This window comes from Pangasianodon hypophthalmus, chromosome 5 (assembly GCF_027358585.1).
Source record: "Pangasianodon hypophthalmus isolate fPanHyp1 chromosome 5, fPanHyp1.pri, whole genome shotgun sequence".
In the NCBI taxonomy this organism is placed as follows: domain Eukaryota; kingdom Metazoa; phylum Chordata; class Actinopteri; order Siluriformes; family Pangasiidae; genus Pangasianodon; species Pangasianodon hypophthalmus.
This window is the reverse complement of record NC_069714.1, coordinates 18,096,356-18,117,777: the sequence shown is the minus strand read 5'-3', so window position 1 is coordinate 18,117,777 and position 21,422 is coordinate 18,096,356. Positions and strand designations below refer to the sequence as shown.

The 21,422-nt window shown below is 36.5% G+C and overlaps 2 protein-coding genes and 1 long non-coding RNA gene across 3 annotated transcripts; 1 reads left to right on the top strand and 2 right to left on the bottom strand.

The window, feature by feature from the left end:
- Positions 1-254: 254 nt before the first annotated feature.
- On the bottom strand, positions 255-20,501 carry hoxd3a (homeobox D3a). Its single transcript, XM_026912691.3, has 4 exons — positions 19,725-20,501; positions 5,152-5,214; positions 2,205-2,740; positions 255-1,904 (listed from the first exon to the last, which is right to left on the bottom strand). Exons 3-4 carry the CDS (start codon positions 2,644-2,646, stop codon positions 1,156-1,158), a joined length of 1,191 nt encoding a protein of 396 aa, XP_026768492.1. The 5' UTR covers positions 2,647-2,740; positions 5,152-5,214; positions 19,725-20,501; the 3' UTR covers positions 255-1,155.
- On the top strand, positions 5,716-9,118 carry LOC117597384 (uncharacterized). The gene is made up of 2 exons (XR_004578231.2): positions 5,716-6,076; positions 8,649-9,118. It is a non-coding gene; the product is annotated as an uncharacterized LOC117597384 (long non-coding RNA).
- hoxd4a (homeobox D4a) lies at positions 11,225-17,064 on the bottom strand. Its single transcript, XM_026912692.3, has 2 exons — positions 13,220-17,064; positions 11,225-12,826 (listed from the first exon to the last, which is right to left on the bottom strand). Exons 1-2 carry the CDS (start codon positions 13,626-13,628, stop codon positions 12,537-12,539), a joined length of 699 nt encoding a protein of 232 aa, XP_026768493.1. The 5' UTR covers positions 13,629-17,064; the 3' UTR covers positions 11,225-12,536.
- Positions 20,502-21,422: the final 921 nt, after the last annotated feature.

The window sequence follows — 21,422 nt, the reverse complement described above, 5'->3', positions numbered from 1 at the left end:
TATTTTTATGCTCTTTAGGCTATATAGTTATTTCTGAATGGCGACCAGGGATGCGCGCTGGGTGCGCATGAATATGGTCCTGCCTTCTTTGTTTACTGTCGATATCGTTTCAAAATGGCGTCTTGGTCTTATACTTGATGAGATATCCTGGGTGGGAATGAAGTAACATCAACATTAGGTCCATTAGACATACAGTTTTGTATGTTCAGCTTGAATATAATAAATGTATTATTACACAAATATGATTTCACTCATTCAGTTTAAGCACTTTATTTACAAAATCTATAACACAATAAAATATAACATTTCCATATCGTTACCATTTCGTCAATTTGCGTGTGGACTGTTCACTCACAAAATAAAATTCGTTATGGATGATTAGGGCAAAGATATGAGAATAAAAAATGTGCCAGATTTTGTTTTGAAAAAAAAAAAAATCATCATCAACAACAACAACACATAAACTCTTCCGCTTTCGAGTTGATGCAGCAAGAAAAAAAAAAAAAAAAAAAAAGCAGGAAATACACTAGTCACATGTTATCATGTTATCGTTTTGCTCGTTTTGATAATGCCGCACGCAATCTTCCCAATTAGGTTGCATAACTTTTACTATAATCCATATAAATAGTCCACATGAAAAGATAAATAATAATAATATGTATTACAAAAGTCATAAATAATAAATATACAATAGTGATAAATGTCTGCCATACAATCTCAGATGAAAATAATAAATAATGACACTTTTAGTGTGGACTGATTCATAGGTACCAATGACTAACAGACGACTTAACAATGGCAATGATTTTTTTTCTACAAATTCCATCCCTATAAAGATGGGAGCCTAATATTGTAAAATCTACAGAACTTACCTTCAAGTAATAAGATATGAAATGTCCTTCATATTACGCACTGCTCTTTCAAGATCTGAACGACTGACAACAAACACTCTGTCGCATCTTCAACAGTCAAGAGAAATGGACCACAGCTTAAAAATTGTTACAGTCATAGCAGTAATAGTACTATCAATAATAATAATACAGGAGTAATACATTGTGTCTCTTTCTCTCTCTCGAAGTGTAGTTATATAAATTACTTTTAACTCATGAGGTAATAAAAAGCGACACTTCGCTTGGGCACACGCACGTGAGATCCTTACAAATGAGTAAGTTTCGGCGCTTCCTGCAGCCTTCCCTGAGATGCGTGGTGAGAGCTGAGGTCTGTGTATGTGGGGTGAGGGTCACACGGTCCATGATGGTGGTTGCCCGGAATCTGAGCGGCACAACTGTAGTCCACACTGGCAGATGAAGGATGAGGAAGGTGACCGAGGTTGAACATAGGGCCTGAAGCTGGCATCGAATCAACAAAATTCCCCCCAACATACACAGGACTGCCTTGCAAATTAGCATTGGCAAAGCTTCCGTTCCCTTGCATGCCGTGGTGCTCATACTCTGCACCCGGGTACCTTTTTTGCTGTGGTATACAGCCGCCCAACGGCGCCGTGTACGCAGCCAAGCCATACATATTTTGCTGAGGTTTGGCGAAGGACGGGGGAGACGGCGCATCATAGTTCAGGCTGTTTACATTTGGAAGCTGCCCAGAATATCCAACGTGATTGGGTCCACTTAGCGGCGGGCTTCTGTCCGGAGAGTGTCCTAAGGGAGAGTGCATTATTCCCTTGGATTTCTGATCCTTTTTGTACTTCATTCTTCTGTTTTGAAACCAGATCTTTATTTGGCGCTCGGTGAGATTGAGCAGATTGGCCATCTCGACTCTTCGTGGGCGGCATAAATAGCGATTAAAGTGAAATTCTTTCTCGAGCTCCACGAGCTGGGCGCTGGTGTAAGCAGTGCGCACCCGCTTGGAGGCCGGACCCGGGGGACTTTTGTCATCGCAGGTCTCTCCTGAAATGGATAGTTTTAGAATTCAGTGTTTTAAAGATATAAAAAGCGGAAACACGTCAAACAAACTATGTTGACATCTTAATTCATTCTGTGGAGCCTATGAAGTGATTTTAATACTTGGGGTAGTAGTGACATGTGCAATCAATTGATTCATTTTTTACTCGTTCTGCAAGTACATATATGCTGCATAGACATCTGTGAAACCGTCATTAATGCACTAGCCCAGTCCCTTTCTCACTCCAAACAACCATCCCATACTATGCACACACGTGGAGTAATATATGTTCACATAGGCTATACCTGGAGTTGTGCAGTTGGTATTTTTCTGCTTTGAGTTCTGACGCGTCTCCTTCATCCATGGGAATATTTGCTTGGTGATGACTGAGGTGGCAGTGTTGGAGCCATTGTTGTTGGGAGATTTCTTTTTCGGGGTGGTGGTGCTGCTGCTTGAGTTGGGTGAGGTGGGTGCTAAAGGAGGCGCTTGTTGTTGGTCGCTAACACTCTCTGGTTGGCTGCCTTGGCTGCCATTTGGTCGCATACAGCTACCACTGATGTCGCTGTTTTTGTGCACCGGCGGCCGGACCGTTGTAGATTGTACGGAACAGATGGGACCCTGATAGTCATTTTCTAAGCTGGAGGTGGGGTAGGACTGATGGGAGGGCCCATAGGCATATGAGTCAGACTTTGAGTATGAGTAGCCTCCAAAAAGTCCAGAGTTATCATAATAAGTGGCTTTCTGCATTTTGAAGATTATTTACTACTTTGTATGTTTGTCCAGTGGCATGGGCTCCTGTGTCATGTAATTGGGACCTCCCAAAGATTCTTTAAGCTTTGATCTGCAAAGAGAGAAGCAAATTCACCAATCAGATCAAATAAGGCTAAAAATGGTTTATGATTTGAGTAGTGGGCATACACTGTGTTGGTTTTTTGTTTTGTTTTGTTTTTTACACATTTCCTTGGTGTCAAGTTTTATCCGTTTATTATTGCGCCCCAGGTTCAATTATGCATTTAGCAAGACTTCATTTAAATTTTGCATTAATATTTATCTGATTCATTGAACCCAATACCTCTATATACTTCATATTATACCATACCAAGAATCCAAATTACACTTTGAAACGAAAAAAATGTACTAGTGCAAATTATATTGATTTTAGCCGTGCTCACATGTAAACTGTGTTAAAAAGTTTAACTTAGCTGAAACCTGCCTAACCTTGAACTCCAGCGTTATGTCTTAAGCACATGCCAGAAACTGAGGTTAGTGTAAGTTTCAAGTTATAGCTTACAGCTCTGCTTACGTGTTCTCCTGAGCCTGAGTGTAAAGTCATTCATTTTTTCATCCATCCATCCATCCATCCATTCTTCAGATTAATTTTAATCAAGACCTATACAGTATCCTAAGCTACGTAACTCATTGATTATGCACAATCAGACATACAGAATATTCCAAGCACCCAAAATAAATAAATAAATAAATAAATATTTTTCCACTTTTTCCACATTGGGGTATTTGTTTACTGATTTGTCTTTTCGATAACAGCCATCGTATTATAAGTAAATTTGCCATAATGCACCTGATCGCCCTTTTAAATTGGTCACTAGTCAAAGCTCTTTCCTCAGCAACATTTCAAGCCTTTCATTTTCAGAAGCCTAACCATGAATGCAACAAGAGAGTTAAACTTTAACTTGTTCTGAAAGTTCCCTACTGAGTCAAAAGTAGAGATGACAGAAGGCGAATCAGCAGTTTTGGCCAGAACAATATCCCTTTCTTTACCACTTCATCACTCGTCCTGAGCGATGGACATCTAAGCTGTTATCAATGGTTAAAAGAAAATAATATATAAACGAATAAAAGAAAAAAGAACACACACACACACACACACACGCACACACACACACACGCACACACTCACACACACACACATACATATATATATATATATATGTGTGTGTGTGTGTGTGTGTGTGTGTGTGTGTATCCATATAGCCTGTAGCTCCTTTGTAGATGAACTTTATATGAACCATAAACCGGGCTGTAAGTCATAGCGCCAAAATCAGTCAAAATCTCAGGCGCTCTGTTTTGATGTCGAGCTGTTGGAGTGTTTCATCTTTAATGTTTATATCATTTATAGTCCATCATCTGTCGTAAACAATTGCTGTTCCTGAAATCCGATGCAAGTGTAGGCCTATTTGACTCAATTAAAATTATTTTTGTTCGACTTTTTACCTTGTAATGTAGCTCTTATAATTGATGAGAGGTGCAGTATGTGACTTGTGTTTAGTAGCAGTGACTGCCGTTGTGGAAACTGGTGGTGGTGGGTGGGAGGGCTACCAAACTACACTAATCACATCACAAATGCGTGGTAAATGCGCGGGCGCAATCTGATCACTTTAGCTCTTTGAAGTGCTCAGGATCTGCGTGGCTTATAGTCAGCCACACTACAATTTCTCTTTCTCTATCTACCCTTCCCTATTTTATCCTTTTAAAAAAGAATGGCTCATAACCTGTCAGCACAGCTTAATACAGTATTAGACGGCCTGGAGCTCCACAGCATGCATTTCAATGCACCTGTCAGTGTGGGACCCTACAAAATGTATTGCTGGTCAACTATATATGTTATGCTTAACACAGGAGTGAAGCTAAAGACGAGTAACGGTCTGTAGTGTAAAACCCCAAGCGTAGGAGGATGCCCGGGTTAAAGAATGCCTTACTCTGCTAGTACACCCAAACAGGCAGTCAGTATAAATACAGCTACTTCAGTCTACTCCACGCATTGTAAGATATCGGTCTTGAAATAAACTAATGCGGCGACATTTTACAATGAGATGAAGAGGATACTGGACTGAAATAAGGAAAATATACATTGAAATGGTGAAGACTGCATGGAGACGGGTATACTCTGCTCTCGTTTGGGATATATATGGTTAATATATTGCTTATTATATAATTCACGTGCAATTATTCATAACTGAAAAGAGATACATTTAAAACGAAGGCCTTTTAAATGATATATTTTATGGCATGTATGCTGAAGCATTGTGTTTGGTGGGCCCAGAGTGCCGTGTGTAAAAATTACTCTCAGTGCTGTGACTCTTAGGATAGAATATGTTTCAAGCATATATAGCCTAGCTAGTTTTATATATCCTATTTCACATCAAGCCCTGTCATCTTAGATGAAAGTTAAAAGTGTCATGAATTAAAATAATATTTCATTTGTTTTGTTTTCATTAAAGAAATGTTACTTACCGTAGCCTTTATTGCACTGTTTTCTGTTTTCCCTCAAGCGCTTCTCATTATTTGGTCCACGACCTGGAGGATGGAAATAATTTATTGAATGTTGCTGCATTAAGTGTGTTTTTACTTTTGTCTTTGGAGGACTCCATAAAAAGATTATTTAACAATGCGGCCTATGCATCTTAAAACTGTTACTATTTCTATATCAGTCATACCCTCCTGTTGTTGGAAATTTGTACATAAATTATACACACACACACACACCCCACAGATGTACAAGGACTCATGTGTATGTAACAAGAAAATATAAAGCCACGAAATATATGTCTATTCTTATTTTGTCTTATTAATTAATTAATTAATTAATTTATTTATTTGACTTTACTTTTTGTCATGAGCGTAAGCAACAGTAATGTATGTTAAAACGCAGGTTGAAAAAAAAACTGACACAAGCGATTCTACACAAAGAGTAGCTGGCCAAAATATTTAGCACTCATAAGCCTTTTAGATGACCTTTGGCTTCTCCAGCCATAACTCACTGATTAATGAACAACGGGCGGAAGGTGCTCAAGTAAGTCACAATGAAATCCACACCGCACAAGTTTTTCCTCCTGAGTTTTTAAACCAAAAGAGCCGGTGAAGATGAGATATTTAAACAGTTCTCCAGTTCTGTCTCCAAGCTAGATGCGCTGCTCTTTAGCGCATTCGTAAAGCTAGGTGGATGCAAGAAAAATAATGGACTCTTACCTACGCTATTAGTGCGAAGCTGCAACATTTCCACATACGATTAACCATTAATTACGCTTTGAAATGTAGTACACTTTTGCTGGAGCTTCATGTTTAAAGTTGTGCTTAATGGGATAAATCCTGCTGTCTCTGTGGCTTAACATGGTTTGCCTTTATCTGACTACAATGTTTTCGCCCACGCATTGTTACGGTAAGTTTGGTAGAAATAATGACACAATGGCTTGTTAAAATAATGATCTATGAACTCGAGCTTAAATATGTCTGCGATTCTGTGTCGGTGATTATAGTAAATATTATGTTCTTCGTCTCTTGTCGGATAATCTTGCTAAAATTAATATTGTTGTTTAATAGTTATTGTTTAGCCATGCCATATGGAAAGGAGAATAATACTACTCTATTCCAAAGCCTTTCTAAGACATTTAGTCTATTTTACAAAAATAAATGTCTTAATATCCTTATTTAAGCTAGATTAAAACAGTGATTTTATTTTTATCTGTTTATTTTATTTGTTTTTTGCAGTCGCTAACACACAGCTTGTTCTATATATATATAAAATATTACAATATATATTACATACATATATATTAGTAGTAGTACGCACTAGTATTAAACTCACACATTCAAATTTCTTATTATTCCATATTTGTTTAAATCTATTGCTTCCTGGTTGTTAAGCGCTCAATTATCGGTTATAATTTAAAATATTGTTTTATGATGCTCAGTTTGTTCTATTAAAAAACATTATACGCTCATATATATATATATATATATATATATATATATATATATATATATATATATATATATATATATATATATATATATATATGATGTATGTATGTATGTATGTATGTATGTATGTATGTATGTATGTATATCGTTATTCTTTAAGGTGCTCTGGAGTCTACTTTAGTCTAATCTCGAAATCTAGACAAAAATCCGAAATATAGCACAATCCGAAATATAGCAATTGAATTGATTTGAATATGGTAACGTTACTGCTTAACAATGCATATAATCTAAACCAAATATATCATGTCTAACATTACTGTGAGTATAAGACAACAAATTAAAGTGATTTACGATCATACAAGCTATGAGCCAGAAGGAGAGGTTGCAGTAGCTTCCCCTTTTTGTTTTAGTTTATATTTGTCAGATCGCAAAATCAGCTATAAAATTCAACTTCAATTGTATGACTGAGACAACCGTCCAAGCTAACCTTTGGAAAGTGCTCATGGATGCTCGAAACTGTAAACTAGATCTGCAAATTTCCCCGATGTCCATAAATTGTACTTGCTTAGTCAAAGATCCGGAGACGTTAATAAAGCTCATCTGCTCTGAATGGAATAAATCATATTTTGCCTGGTAAAGTCCATGGTTAAAGGTTGCGTTTTGCCATGCAATTGCTTACCTGGGAATCAATTCATCATAGAGTCTCGCTTCTCAGTTTCAATACCTATCCCTGTAGCGCCTCGGATATATCCTTCACCCTTTGTCTGTGCACGGCACCGTCCTAAACCCGATCTTACGCTTTTCCAAACATTTCCATATACCAGTGCAGACAGTATTCCCGAAAGAATGGAAGCCACTCACTCAACTACCAATAAAAAGCCAAGCAGGTATCCTTATTCCAAAAACGAAATATTGCTGGCAGTCAACCTCCCACTGGAAAATAAATAAATAAATAAACGTTTACAGAAGCTGGGTCATCATTCGAGTCAACATTGCGATATTGGCGTTTCAGAAACCTTTATCATGACAAATAAAGGCGCTGCCTTAAAATACGAGCATATTTGTTCACGTGATCTGGATAGTAGATTGTCCTGATTGAGGGTGCTACTCCAACCAAGCTCTACCTCACAAACCCATTTTAAAAGCAGGACCGCTACTGTTTCGTGTAACCCCTCACTACACTCACTACACTTAGTTCACCCCACTTTCATTACAACTGGTTCTAAAAAAATTTCTGAAAAATCAGCCTGTGTACTGACTCCGTCCTTATATTACGGGCACTTCTGTTAAACGTCTATTGGTGTAAATATGACAAATATATAGTAAGAAATAAAACAAGGGATACATCAATGTGAGTTTAAAAAAATAATGTTAAAATGGTAGTTAGCTTAAATCTTTGTATACATCACAATATCAGCTTCATATTTTGAATATGAAACTGTTATTCAATAAAGATTGAATATTTTGAGGGTAAACTACCATATTAACCTGAGATTGTGGGAGTAAACTGTCTTATATATTTGTTTTTTTTAAAATGTGTTTATAATAGTTCATAAGGAAGCCTCGAAATATTGTTTGACGATTATGGCTAAAGCATTGACAGCAATGTATGACCCCGTCAGCCGGGGAAATTCATCAAAATCATTACAAGCCCTGTTCTGTTTTTCTCATAACACCGTTATTTATAATATATATATATATATATATATATATATATATATATATATATATATATATATATATATATATATATATATATATATATATATATATATATATATATATTTAATAATTTAATAATAATAATAATAATAATAATATGAAGAAGGTGAATTTAATTATTCTTCCTTGTATTAATATTGTTGCTATGGTCGTGGAATACAAGTTATAGTCTTCAACCTTTTTTGGGGCAGTAAAATCGCTAAAATAAGCTGCAAGAGTAAATTCAGATTTAAATTTAGGGGGGGCTTTTTATGTTTTCATGCTGTCTCCGTATTTTCATGTTGCCTTAATTTTTTTTTTTTTTTTAGAGTGGATTAGTCAAAGCAAGGATGAAGATGAAGCGACATGGGAACGTGGCCGAACACGCTTGTCCTGAGGAGAGAATGCGAGCGCTCTCCGTTTGCAGCATATGTTCATAGAGCAATAAAAGTGAAAGATTTACGGTCCTCGGCCGGCCCCCAACAGCCTCTCACCCTTTCAGGAATTACTGACCATGATTTACAGCAATGCACATCTCCGTCATCCCTTTCTAACCACTGGCATACTTTTCGAAATAATCTGCAATTACTTCCTATCTTCACAAATACCAAATACAAAATTAAATTTGTCTTGGATTGCTTCTGTGTGTGTGTGTGTGTGTGTGTGTGTGTTTGCCTCCGATCGTGAAGATTAATTTTCTCACAATTATTTGTTTTTTAAGGTTATCCTCGGTTAATTTAATACCATAAAATGCATACAGACTCTCTTCTTTCCTATCAATAAACACATAAAGCCCATATTCCTGTGTGGCGTGTTTTCACTACCGTGCATTATAGCCCATTTACAACCCTAAACACACAACAATGCATCCCAACAAACAGCCACCGGTAAACCTGTGAAGAACTGCATCTTCGATGGATTATAAATCACGCAGTGGCCTTTTCACGACGCATGTACGTGTTCAGATATTTCTCATGCATAAATGTAACTGAAGTTTGTCTTGACACTGGTTTAAAATGGTCTGCAGTAACCGTTATATGATAAAATAACCAGAACTGCGACTGAACAGCTGTCGTGGTCTGCAAAGTAGGTTTAAATCGGGAGGTGATTACAACGATTTCTACACAAAAAGTCATTGCCATGCTTTTATTCCGACTCCTGTCTGTCCTCGAGGAAGCTTCGTGCATTTATCAGTGGGCGCTATTTATCATAATTCTGACAGATATGTTCACCTTACCTTCTTAATAATAAAAGAACATTAAATGTTTACCTACCAAGCTTCCATTGGTTGAAATGTTGTACAAAAGTGCTGGTTATAGTTGCCGAGGGTACCGAACCGTTTGGATATTATTTTCTTGGATCTCTTCAGTTTTCAAGTCTGATAGAGTCCTTGCGATTAATGACGACGCCGTGTTTCTAAGGGGACGTGCTGCATTAATTATTTAGACAGTCACGTGATCAAATAGGGAAGAAAAAAAAAAGATATAGAACGGAACCATATAGTCACCGAGTTCTATCTTCGGATGTCGACAGCGCAGTTTAATATATCTTAAAGGGCTGTCTCGCTTGGCGAAGACATTTTCTGCGAACAGCTGGAAATCAAATATGGCCGTTTGAACACCATTGAGGGAGCGGCGCTGGTAGTCAGGGCAGTGTCACTGCAAATGGTACTGCCTATGGCTCCCATTTATTGTATTAAGACATATAGATCAGCGTTTACACGCTGTGCGAATTCAGTTAAAGGAAAGGCGTAGCTTGTATTTGGAGCCTTGGACAGTTGGTGATCTTGAAAGACAACTTGCAGTTTTACAGAAAAAGCTTTCGAATAAAGATATTGTCACATCGTTTTGGATAGGCTCAGGGGCTGTATTTGAGTACAAAACACTGATGTTATTCTGTCAGTGTTTTTGAAAGAATTATCAATTTGCAATGAACTTAAAACATATATTCAGTCCAGACACTGCAGTAGGTAGTATTCTACAGCACGAATTATAGCTAGGATTATAGTGAATGAAAAAATACTGTTTGCTTGACCCTATAGTGAAAGTGATTGCCATTCAGAGTGAATGATAAGCAAGACTTACACCCATGCATAAAATGTTATTTCTCTCTCTCTCTCTTTCTCTCTCTCTCTCTCTCCACCCACGCACACACACACACACACACACACACACACACACACACACACACACACATATATATATATATATATATATATATATATATATATATAGAGAGAGATTCAAATGCAGATTATATATATATATATATATATATATATATATATATATATATATATATATATATATATATATATATATATGAGTAATAGATAGATAGATGTGTGTGTGTGTGTGTGTGTGTGCGTGCGCGCGTGTGCTCATGTCAGTGTATTGTCTCATCCGAAACAAGTATGTGTGATTTATTAAATATCCGGAAAGGGTAGGTGATGGCACCTGGAATCTACAATGTTAAAAAAAACAAAAAAGGAACAAATGATCACATTTTCAAACACTATTCAGTTCAAAATACATCTCGCACTGGTGTTTTTTTTTTTTTTTAGCTTGTTTCTTGTTTGTTTACTATAAGTTAATATTGACCATGTATATATAAAGTATATAAGGATTTATAGAGATCTTTTTTTTCCTACACTGGTCCAAAGAAGTGTCTGGGCGAGAAAGGCCTGTCTCGCGGGTCAGGGGTTTAGAGGTCAGTGCTCACGGCTCAAAAGCGTCGAAAGGCAACAGAAACTGTGTCCTCTGGATGAACCTGCCCGCGAGGCTTTTGTCGAACTTCTGTGTAAAATACCTTTTCAGACCTCTCAACGTGAAGACTTGAGGCAGAAGACGTCTTCGCAATGTGTGAGCGCCTCACGGTTTTGTTCAAGAAGACAAAGACATCACAATAACAGTAGAACAGTCAATCTTTAATCACGACGTGAATACCTCCACTCACATTTTCAGAGCTAAGCCCATCTCTGTTGCTCAAAATAAAAATTTAATGAAACCGAAACAGCAGACCGCTTTTCTTTCAGCGAGCTATACACATTGTTTCTTATTGCAACAGGGTATTCGTGGTCTGTGGATAAACCTTTTCTTAATGAGCTCTATTATTCATTTGCTAGAAAATATGCTTGTAGAAAATATGCACAAAATACAGAAATATATAGAATAAAAAATAATGCACTTTTTCTAACTGAACATAGTATATTTAAGGAACGACCACTTGAATTCACATAGAAATTAAAAACAAACAAACTCTCAGCATTCTTATTCTGGCATTTAATAAATAAAGAAATGAAGATTTAAAAAAAGTTTAGCTAAAGCCCAGAAGTACGTGAAACAATAAATGAACTATTATTTAGGAATTTCTGATGACATCTGGAAGACAGATATACAGCTGCTTTAATTGTACATTGTTTACAAAACTGTCAAGTGAGATTTATAGCCGTCAAGGTATCCAATACTATGGTCAACAAAGTAAAATAGATTTCAAATGTTGCGCTTCCTGTTTTAGAGTAATTTTCGAAGAACGGTTTATTCTCTTCATCCTATATTACTAGTAGTTAATTTTTTAAGACCTTCGTGTTATTTAAAGATTTTTTTCAATACATAAAACGAATTATTCGGTTAGCCATACCCGTAACTAAATTATTTCAGGATTTTTCAATACAGAAAACGAATATTTTGGTTAACCAAGTCTGTAATTAAAATGCGAATATTTTCCAGGCCAGATATTCAAGATTTATTGAGCTTTGATCAAATAGTTTAATAAATTATTGGCTAAAGTCATAAGCCACTGCTTTCTTTACAAAATAATTTATCGAATTTATTACAGACCATAATGCATTTAGGAGAGTAGTGATTACACGGAAAATATAATGGTAATAATAAAAGAATATGATTTCTAAAGCTCACTTGCTTTCATATAGATATTGCAATCTTTTAAAATTAATATATACCTCATGGCAGCCCGTGAATCAAGTTGTGATGCCCTCCTATAGTCTGCCACTTCACACATACAATATTTAAAATTGTCTTGAGGCTCCTTTCATCGCATCCATTCATACTGCGTTTGGTAATGATGTGTGCTTCTGCTTCATATTAAATAGCTTAAAGATCGGAATGTCAGGATTTAAAACCATGCAAAGACAAACGAAGCATTGTCTATCATACACAGTTCAGCTGTACTTCTGGGGTCAGTTGTTTCCATTTCTTTTATAAAGTTGTGATATCTGTCTGGTTGTCCTTCTGAACGTGTTTTGCAGCCGATGCCGACCTTCCCTTCGTGTTGGGCAGTTTGTGATCTTTTTTCCATTTCATTCTTCGGTTCTGAAACCAGATTTTAATCTGTCGCTCAGAGAGGCAAAGAGTATGCGCTATTTCGATGCGACGCCGTCTGGTTAGATACCTGTTAAAATGAAATTCCTTTTCTAGTTCTAAAACCTGCTGTCTCGTGTAGGCTGTCCGCGAGCGCTTGGGTTCCGCTCCTGTGAAATCTGGGTTCACTGGAAAAGACAAGGACACACTTGGGTGAGCAAGGAAACCCAATGAAGGGAACTGCCCTAGTTCAAGATGGCAAATTTCACTTTGCATTAACTCGAATAAAGTTTCCCTTAAATTTAAAATAATTAAATCAATTAAGAAATTTCTATTCGGTGCCATATTCCATAATTTTCATGAAAAAATTCGATAGCCCACTTGGGCGTCTCACTATCGCTGAGGCAGCCAATACAGCCAGCGGCCTATTTCCTAAGCAATAAAAATTTATGACTAGTGTAATTGGCGGCCCCTTCAGAAGAAGCCATAAATATTTCACCGAATAATTTTTGGGTGTCTCATATAGGCCTAGCGGAATTCAACTAGTCCTGAAACAGACAGCAGAAAAGAATGAATCTTACCCGTACTAACATGGACTTTCTTCATCCAGGGATAAACTATTGCAGGTTGCCTGGTCTGTATCCCGTTCTGATTCTTTGTGTTTTGTTGTTGATCACAAGTCCTCGGGCCGGATATTTGGATCGGAGAGCACTGCTCGCCATGAGTGGGGAAAGATCCGGGATGGCTGCCTTGCTCCTGCACATGACCCCGCGGCTGTAGTGTTGAGCCCTGCACAGTGTTACAACTGAAGGGTTGCTCCGAGTAGTTTGACCGTGAGTAGATCCCTGGATGCTGAAAATCACTGTCCTGCGATGGACTGTAGTATCCAGAGCCCTGCTCAGGTATATAACTGTTTTGCGAATACTCCTCGCATGGAGGAAATTTGGGATCCACATACTTGGAGTTTACCATGTAGGAACTCATGGCCATTAATTTCTGAAGGTAGAAAATACTAATTTTTCTCGAGTTGTCTTTTTTCCTCCCTCCATAAAGCCCTCCTACTTGCTGTCAACTGAATAAAGTTAGCCACCCATGTGACCGGATTTGGCCAATCGAGGTGAAGTGAGTCTATTAGCGGGTAAGAAGCCATACACACCTAGCAGCAAATTTAACAAACTTTGCATAATTTCATCAGTTAGGATTGATTGAACACACAATTTAATGGTGTAGCATGTCTAATGCACCCAAAGGTTGAAAATTAACTTGAAAATGAACAGCCTACACCTTTCTCATAAACAAAGGTCAGTGAGCATTATTACCATACTGAAAATCCATAATTATAAATAATTTAAAATAAAAGATAAATACCCACCTTAATATAGATATTTGTTTTCCTATCTAGGATTAATATTCAACCATACAAATCACACTCCATCCAGAGATTCTAACTGGTAAACAAATAAAAGATACAATGCGACCTCTGCCACAAAAAGAGACGAATAAAGCCGGTAGACAATTGACTGAGATCGTCTTTGTGATGAAGAGGTCATTCAGAAGTTACAGGAGTCTCATCGCCCCATTGGCCCACACACTCTTTCAGGGGCTTCCAAGCAGCGCTGTGGATGGCCATCAATGCAGCGTGCCAATCAATAATCAAACACCAAATAGCACAACTGGAAGGTGGAGAGGCTATGGTTACGCAAATATGAGAAGCTAAAGCTTGGCACGGATGACCCCAAACAGACAGAATAAAGTACATTAGCTTATATTACGACTTAGTGTATCTTATCTACTAGTGTAGCATTGTGTTGCTGAGTCTAATTGAAATGAAAATAACGCTAATGTCTAGAGTGTCTTTATGTGAGCCGAGAGAATGGTCCAAGTGCTATTACAGTTACTCTTTCAAAAGCACTTTCACAAAACAACTTCATCAAGAACAAAGGCGTTTTTTAAAAATCAAGATGCACTACACCAGGGATAATACTTAAGTTAATGCTGTATAGACAACGCTCTTACTCCTCAACTGTCAGTATAACTTAGACGAGTCCATCCGTTGGGCCTTAATACAGCAACACGTAAAACGCGTAATGGCCTATATGAAATGCAAAGTTAAAATTTGAGTTTATTCGAAGTTTTTGCATCGACCATATACTCCCCTAGAATCGAATCTGTGACCGTGATTTTTTCACACAAATTCGGTTCTACAGGGTATATATAGACGACGGGATATATACATTCAAATTCTGCTTGTGACCAAAGCATAGAGGCAGAGAGCTCACTATCAAACACAAAGCCCACCTTTATGGAATAATTTATCCATAAACTTTTATGAATAATTCTTTAACCAATTTCCTACTTTTTTGTCTAATAATAAACATATGAAATAGCGTGCATACAGGTTTTAATCAGCCCCCCTTTTTCTGACGGAAAATATTGTACCATGCACCATCTTCTCGGACAGTCGGACAGTAAATACTAAACTCACCAATAAAATCGAGATTTTTATGTGTCATCGTGTTTCTAGGTAAAGTTATGCTTTAATGCAGCAGTAAAACGATATTATAAAGTTTATTCACACATGACATTTGCCCGTACCACTAAAGTAAATCAGGCGGTCTCACTTATTCTCGGACACCGGGTGGACGAAGTTAAGTATGTATGTATATATAAATAAATAAATAAATAAATAAATAAATAAGCTATGTCAACCAGATTCTTTTAAATCTCACATCACACAGGTTTTTGTTTTCAGGGATTCTGCATGACCTCCCCATAACCAGCTCCAGTGGCCCTTTACTTTACGTTTTAATTTTAATTGAATAGGTGTTAAGGTGATTTTAAACATAATTTACTGTTAAAAGATCAAATAGGCGAGTATATTTTTAAATTATATATAAACCGTGTGTGTAATATTGATTAAAAATATGATAACATTATCGATGAAATGTAATTTGATATTGCTATTAACCTATAGCAGTAGATCTTGATTTGTGTATAACAGATCTTTTATCTTTAAAGCGTTTTGCATTTTAATATGTGTTAGACAGCTTGACCTGCGATTCACCTTGCCCTGAGACTTGTTCGTGCGGGTCAAAGCCGAGTTACTGATGAACAAAAGGACAGAAAAGTCAACGCTTGTCGTGACCTCTGTCTTAACGTTTACCAGGAACCACAATTATTTTACATTATTTTCGAATTCTGGTTAGCATGTTAAATTAAAACAATATTAAAAATAGTTTTCGGAAATTGAAATTCCATTGCAGAGCCTGAATAGTCACTAGATTCACTCTGTTACTCTTTCAACAGCTTTTTTCCCGTTTATATCATTCTGCTAATGTTCTATAATTACAAATTTGTATTGTATTGTATAGTCGTTTAATATTACATTTCAAAAGCAGACGGAGTGCCAACAGAACTCTCATTCATCTCTCAATATGAAAACTGAAATCTAGGCTGCATTAAATAATAATTTAAATGCTTAATTTACAAATATAATGTGCAATATGATTTCAGTATCTCAGAATACATCTCCTTTTAATACCCCAAATTCAAACACTTGGAGGCAGTACCTATTTAAAGAAATCAGACAAACTGAAAATATATTAATTTTCATATAAAAGGAATATTACACGTAAAAATTAACATAATAATAATAATAATAATAATAATAATAATAATAATAATAATAATAATAATAATAATAATAATAATAACGGTATGTTTTGGCGTTTCTACATGTTGAATAGTTGGAGTGGGGGCGCTAGAGAGCACATTTAATCTTTAAGAATAGATTAAATAACTCGTGTTTAAAGTTTAAAGTCATGCAAATTTGAAATAATAAGAGTTATTCGATTCTCTTTTCGATTCAACCCCAACTCTGATGCCAGTGCGAGATAACATGTAGATGTGTGTCAATGTTATTATTAATTAAATTAAAAACATTAATTCAATGTGTTCAATTCAGTTCAGTGTTGAATAGTCTATGACAAATTAAGAAGTGGTTCATTTCATTTTTGGAAGCAAATAACATGATATTGTTAGTTTGTTTTTAACTATGCATTTTATATACCACTATCCATTGCTATCGAAATGAAAGCAAAACTGATAGATTTTTTCCTCGCTATCTAATTTCTTTATTCCTCACTTAATTCTTGACTTTTTAAGATGTAGCCATTGTCCTCGAGGCCCACATTACTTTCCTTGATAACGGAGCACTAAATCCGGACAACTAAATTACAATCACGCCGTCACCTTCATTACATTTCCTACTCTGTGAGACCTAACTACACTTAGCATTGCACAATAACGATTTTCAACCAAACAAGCCACACCAGAAACACCATGTGGAATTTAAAATAAAACGATAACGAATCAAATGCTATGCAATTCAACCTCGCACAAGTTCAGTGACAACTATTGTAATCGCTCTTACCTCGAGGGACTCTATGATCACGTAAGGCACACCGAGAAGCGTCGATATCCATGTTCAAAACTAAATCAGCACTTACTCGGGCTCCTGTACCGACACTGTGATCTTTTCTAAACGTCTGCAAGGCCTTTCTAATACACAATGTGAATTATATTTTGGCTTGTCAACTCCCTGGCCATAAAACAAAGTTTAATGGTATCACGTGCTTCCCCACAGCCATTCATGACAGCGCGCGGGTGCCATAAATAACCCTGAAAGTTGCACTTATTCAATAATGGAGATTGCACTGATGTCAAGAGGAAATAAAAGCATTCGTGTTTCTCAGATGGGAAAACATTTGAATGTTGGAGGAGAAAGAACGTTATGTTCTTTTCATCTAAAGTATACATTATTTACACTTGGTGGATGCAGTTAGATTTTTTATTTTTTTTTAAACTAGTGATTTCCTTCATTTTACTCGTTATACACTCCAGAAAAAATGATGTCCGTTTCAAAAGCCTGAAGCGCGAACATTTGTGGTTGTTTTTCACACTGTAAATTTAAGGCAATAAAGCAATAAAACGCATCCCTGGTGCGAACCGCACTACAGCCAACGTGAGAACCTTTGAACTGTAAGTTCTCTCTCCATATGGCGACTCTTCGCCTTCATCAAATGCTGCAGTAGGCTTAGTAATATGTGAATCTTTTAGAATTAATTTTATAAAGGGTTATAAAGTTCCTAAAGTCATTTACAATTAAAGCTGTAAGGGACAACTCATACACATTAATTTGTTAATAAAAGGTATTTCTTTTATTACACTAGTTTTTGACTGCGTATATTTACCAGATTAATTAATTATTTTAGTTAAGGATTTACCAGGCCCTAAGTAACCCGTTTCACTAATATGCAAATATTATATATTAAGATAACTGAAATAATAAACTAGCAACATTGGGAAACCTTGAGCATCCTGTCTAGCCTTATTCAGACCAATAGAAACTGTTCTGAAATTCACATATTTAACGTCTATGCAGTTTCTGCTTTATGCTATCACTAGAATTTGCTTTTAGATTTTGGTTCATGCCCATAGACTCTTCGCTATATTTCCTTCGTAAAAAAAAATGCTCTACAACCAGGTCACATGCTTCCATCAACCAACCACAACTAGACCCTGTGATATGAATACAAACTACGGAGAAAGACCTTAGCAAGTGTCAGAGTGTGGGACAACATTGCCGCCTGTCGGTAAATAGGGGTATTGTTATTTCTTTGGCGCAAGTGGCGCATTTTTTAGTCTTTATTCATGACGTAAGACCAATATTAAGACCGATATTAATATTAAGATTATTGAACATGCGAAGCCTTTCATAACTTCATAAATTCTTAGACTGAAGGACAATCATTGTTGCAAGCGATTCACTTGCTGTTATACTGCATGCCAAATAATAATGCCACATACAAATATAAGGAAATTATGCAATTATGCAATCAGGTTAGTGATTATAAAAATTATGGCGAAATTGTAAACGTTATTCCTTTTATATGAAAACTATATATATATATATATATATATATATATATATATATATATATATATATATATATATATATATATATATGAGTGTTTTTTGGCTTTTGTGTTGAGGAGTATATTAAAATAACAAAATAGAACGAGCTGGTTATTGGCGTCTGTGTGCTGTTTGGTATGCTTCTGATTCTGCGCCTTTCTCTCCTTTTCTTGCCGCATTGCAGTAGGGCTGTAAATAGTTTTGCAGCTGTCTGTCAGCCATTGGTGAAATACTGTCTTTGTTCCACAGCACCCAACTGGCCACAGAACTTCAACAGTCTCGTTTGGAAAGAAATGCATTCAAGTACGCAACTGCAGCATCGTATTTCCTATTAAACAAGTAATATTATTGTGTTGTCTGTATTTCAATATTCAAAATGGGATTTTCAGGGCACATAGAACACAAAATAGTTCTTATGAATATATGCATTCGCATTTCATATAAATGAGAAAGCTATCGCCTGGTAAGTGGACATATTAAAAGCTATCAGGATTCATTATATTCATTAAATGTATAACCTTTTTAACGTTAGTAATACCAAAATCATGACTCCACATGTAGGACAGTATTTGCACAATTATTATTATCATTACTTACATTAATTTTTAATAAACAACAACAACAACAACAACAACAATAATAATAATAATAATAATAATAATAATAATAATAATAATAACATTGTTGTTGTTATTATTATTGATTAATATTATTGCTGTTGTTGTTCTTATAAGAACACCCAAAGCATATGAAACATTACCCAGAGAAATCTGACAATAACTATACAGGATAAAAAAGGAAAACTGATTTGAACACAAGATGACCTTGCCATAATTCTTCAGGTATTCTTTTGTCCAGTTCTTTATCTTCAGTGTTATGATGGATAGTAATAATGATATTCTGTATAAACTCGCAGTGTTTTAAGAGTGTATTGTGTTGGTTCTGATTGAGTTTATATAGTCAATTTCGAAAGAAAGGAAAACTAGTCAGTAGTTAGTGATAGATTATTAATGTAAGTTGCCTGAGTAATATATTTTTCTTGCCTCAGAGTAAAGATAAATGTGGAAATACTGATTATACCAGAATAGCGTTATATGAAATAAACTTACCAAACGAATCCCGATAATCCATGTCTTCCGTTCTGTGTCGTTTGCCGATATTTTGAGGCATTTTTGTGTTTGTCCTGCCAAATGCAGTCTGTATACGAGCTCTAGCGTCGGACAGCACAAAGTGACAGCTATAAAGCTATGGAATCTTTCATTGTCTCTAAGTGTATCTCACTCAGACTTTCTGAAAAATACACAAAACAAACATGCGAGCAGAGAAAATGTCTTTGGGTTACAACGCTTTAGCTGCAGAATGCGGTAAAAAAAATCGCTTGAAAAATCAGGAAAGGGGGCCATGAAGACGCTTGCCTCCTGCACATGACCAGTGGCATCCAATGACAGGCGATACAGGCCCATAAAAATCTCTATTGCCAAGCTGTAAATTGTCTTCGAACAAAAAAGGAATTCGGGGCTGGCGCAAATCCCATCGGTTTTGTGCATATGGCCGAGGTAGCACTACTTCTACTGCATTACTGATTATGCTCTTTATGTTAGAACTCTGAAACACATTCGTCCTAGTGAGCACAATAAACAAATAGAAAATATTCTCTCTCTCTCTCTCTCTCTCTCTCTCTCACACACACACACAAATTGTATATTCATAGTATCCAGATAAAGCCTGGTCAAAATTCTAACTTTTAGCAAACAATAATGTCACTAAAAATAAGAAGCTGTATTAACTGCGATATATTTACAACATATAACTGAAATAGGGATGCATGTATATTTGCATATTGTTTAAATTATGCATAAATTAAATTTATATATTGGAATTATGAATCAATATTGCCATTGCTACAATGGCCGCAGCATATGGCTACAATCTATGGTTCAAATAGTATTTTGTATGTGTAGGTGGTTTTGCCAGTAATTCTCTCGGATATTATTTATATTTTCCTGACAGAACTGCTGCCACTAGTGCGCTCACGGAAGTGTGTTAGAATTTCTCTTATTTCCAGTAGGTAATAGAGCTTAATTTCCAATTCAGTCGCTGGGGCTGGTATGACCTGTTTGAGATAACCAAACAATACGCACAGTGCAAATGTTATTCTGTCCATTTCTACTTAACAGTCAAAATCTATCTGTATTTTTTGGGTTCTAGAACTTGCAGGCCTACTTATATAGGGATGCGTGGTATCAGCAAAAATAGGGCAATTTGGATGCCCGTGGTGTTTGGGAGTGGATTTAATGACAAGCAACCTTGAGGGCTCAAGCAAGGGAACGTGTGAGAAAGAGGCGCGCGGTGATTTAGACGCCCGTATTACCACCGCGCGATTTACAGTTAGACTATTGTAGCAGGCCGGCCTCTCGCGGTGTCGTAAAGAGCTTCTGTCTTTTAAACTTATAGTCTCCGTAAAATTTAGAGCGTTGGCCATGGCACGTAATTCCACCAGATTTCGTATGATAACTTGCAGCTCTCCCCTATAAAGAGAAAAAATCAGAGAGCGTCTAAGGCCGATAGAAACGAGTATTATCACACCACACCTTCTCCCACAGGAGACAATGTCGTGTGGTCCAGTATCTGCTGAAAGCGACCGACAGAAAGTACCTCTTGGGCACGATCACATTGTTACTTATAAATTGTTATTGTCAGAGGAGTCAAATATGATTGAAGGATATCTGATAGAGATTGTTATATGTGCGCGACCAAGGCCGCTATCCGGAGCAATTCAGCCAAATTGCAATGCTCATACACACCTC

Bases quoted from the DNA above. Each gene is read 5' to 3' on its own strand.
- hoxd4a (XM_026912692.3), bottom strand. From the start codon at position 13,628: ATGGCCATGAGTTCCTACATGGTAAACTCCAAGTATGTGGATCCCAAA. The intron at 12,827-13,219 runs GTAAGATTCATT...TGTCTTTTCCAG, and splicing joins GAAAGTCCATGTTAGTACGG to TGAACCCAGATTTCACAGGA.
- hoxd3a (XM_026912691.3), bottom strand. From the start codon at position 2,646: ATGCAGAAAGCCACTTATTATGATAACTCTGGACTTTTTGGAGGCTAC. The intron at 1,905-2,204 runs GTATAGCCTATG...TATCCATTTCAG, and splicing joins TACCAACTGCACAACTCCAG to GAGAGACCTGCGATGACAAA.